Source organism: Propithecus coquereli, unplaced genomic scaffold, assembly GCF_000956105.1.
Source record: "Propithecus coquereli isolate 6110/MARCELLA unplaced genomic scaffold, Pcoq_1.0 Scaffold89, whole genome shotgun sequence".
Classification (NCBI taxonomy): Eukaryota; Metazoa; Chordata; class Mammalia; order Primates; family Indriidae; genus Propithecus; species Propithecus coquereli.
This window is the reverse complement of record NW_012155173.1, coordinates 1,515,197-1,516,292: the sequence shown is the minus strand read 5'-3', so window position 1 is coordinate 1,516,292 and position 1,096 is coordinate 1,515,197. Positions and strand designations below refer to the sequence as shown.

Genomic DNA, 1,096 nt, shown 5'->3' with positions numbered 1-1,096 from the left:
AACAATATAAAAAGATGCATGTTGTAGATGACATAAGAACTGTTAATTCACAGTGCTGTTTATCTTTAGTGCATACAAGTCCATGGAAATGTCGAATCTGACAGGACCTTCTGAGTTTATCCTCTTGGGGCTCTCCTCTCAGCCTGAGGACCAGAAACCACTCTTCGCCCTCTTTCTTATCATATACCTGGTCACCTTGGTGGGAAATATGCTCATCATCTCGGCTATCCATTCTGACCCTCGACTCCAAAACCCTATGTATTTCTTCCTAAGCATCCTGTCCTTTGCTGATATTTGCTACACAACAGTTATAGTCCCCAAGATGCTGGTGAACTTCCTATTGGAGAAAAAGACCATTTCCTATGCTGAATGCCTGATGCAAATGTATTTCTTCCTGGCCTTTGGAAACACAGACAGTTACCTCCTGGCAGCTATGGCCATTGACCGCTATGTAGCCATTTGTAACCCCTTCCACTATGTCACTGTAATGAATCGCAGGTGCTGTGCCTTGCTACTGGCCTTCTCCATCACTTTCCCCTGTCTCCACTCCCTCCTGTACGTTCTCCTGGTGAATCAGCTCACCTTTTGTGCATCAAATGTTATCCATCACTTTTTTTGTGATGTCTACCCTGTTCTGAAACTGTCCTGCTCTTCTACCTTTGTCATTGAAGTTGTGGCCATGACAGAAGGCCTGGCAGCTGTGATGGGTCCTTTTGTCTGTATCCTCATCTCTTACCTGAGAATCCTCATTTCTGTTCTCAAGATTCCCTCAGCAGCTGGAAAACGCAAAGCCTTCTCCACCTGCAGCTCCCATCTCACTGTGGTGACCTTGTTTTATGGAAGTATTACTTATGTCTACTTTCAGCCCTTGTCCAGCTATACTGTCAAGAACCAAATAGCAACAATCACCTACACTGTGTTGACATCAATGCTAAACCCATTTATCTACAGTTTAAGAAACAAAGACATGAAACAGGGCTTAGAGAAATTGTTAAACAAGATTAAGTCTCAAATAGGTAGGTTTTACTTCTATAAAAGCCAATAAAATTTGTGGACCTTAATTTGCTTGGGGAGGGGTGCATGTCTGTGTGTGTGC

General features: G+C 43.3%; 1 protein-coding gene across 1 annotated transcript; it reads left to right on the top strand.

Annotated features, from left to right (window-relative positions):
* On the top strand, window positions 1-1,089 carry LOC105826424 (olfactory receptor 1L3-like). The gene has a single exon (XM_012664405.1). The coding sequence runs from the start codon at window positions 83-85 to the stop codon at window positions 1,043-1,045; it is 963 nt and encodes a 320-aa protein (XP_012519859.1). The 5' UTR covers window positions 1-82; the 3' UTR covers window positions 1,046-1,089.
* Window positions 1,090-1,096: the final 7 nt, after the last annotated feature.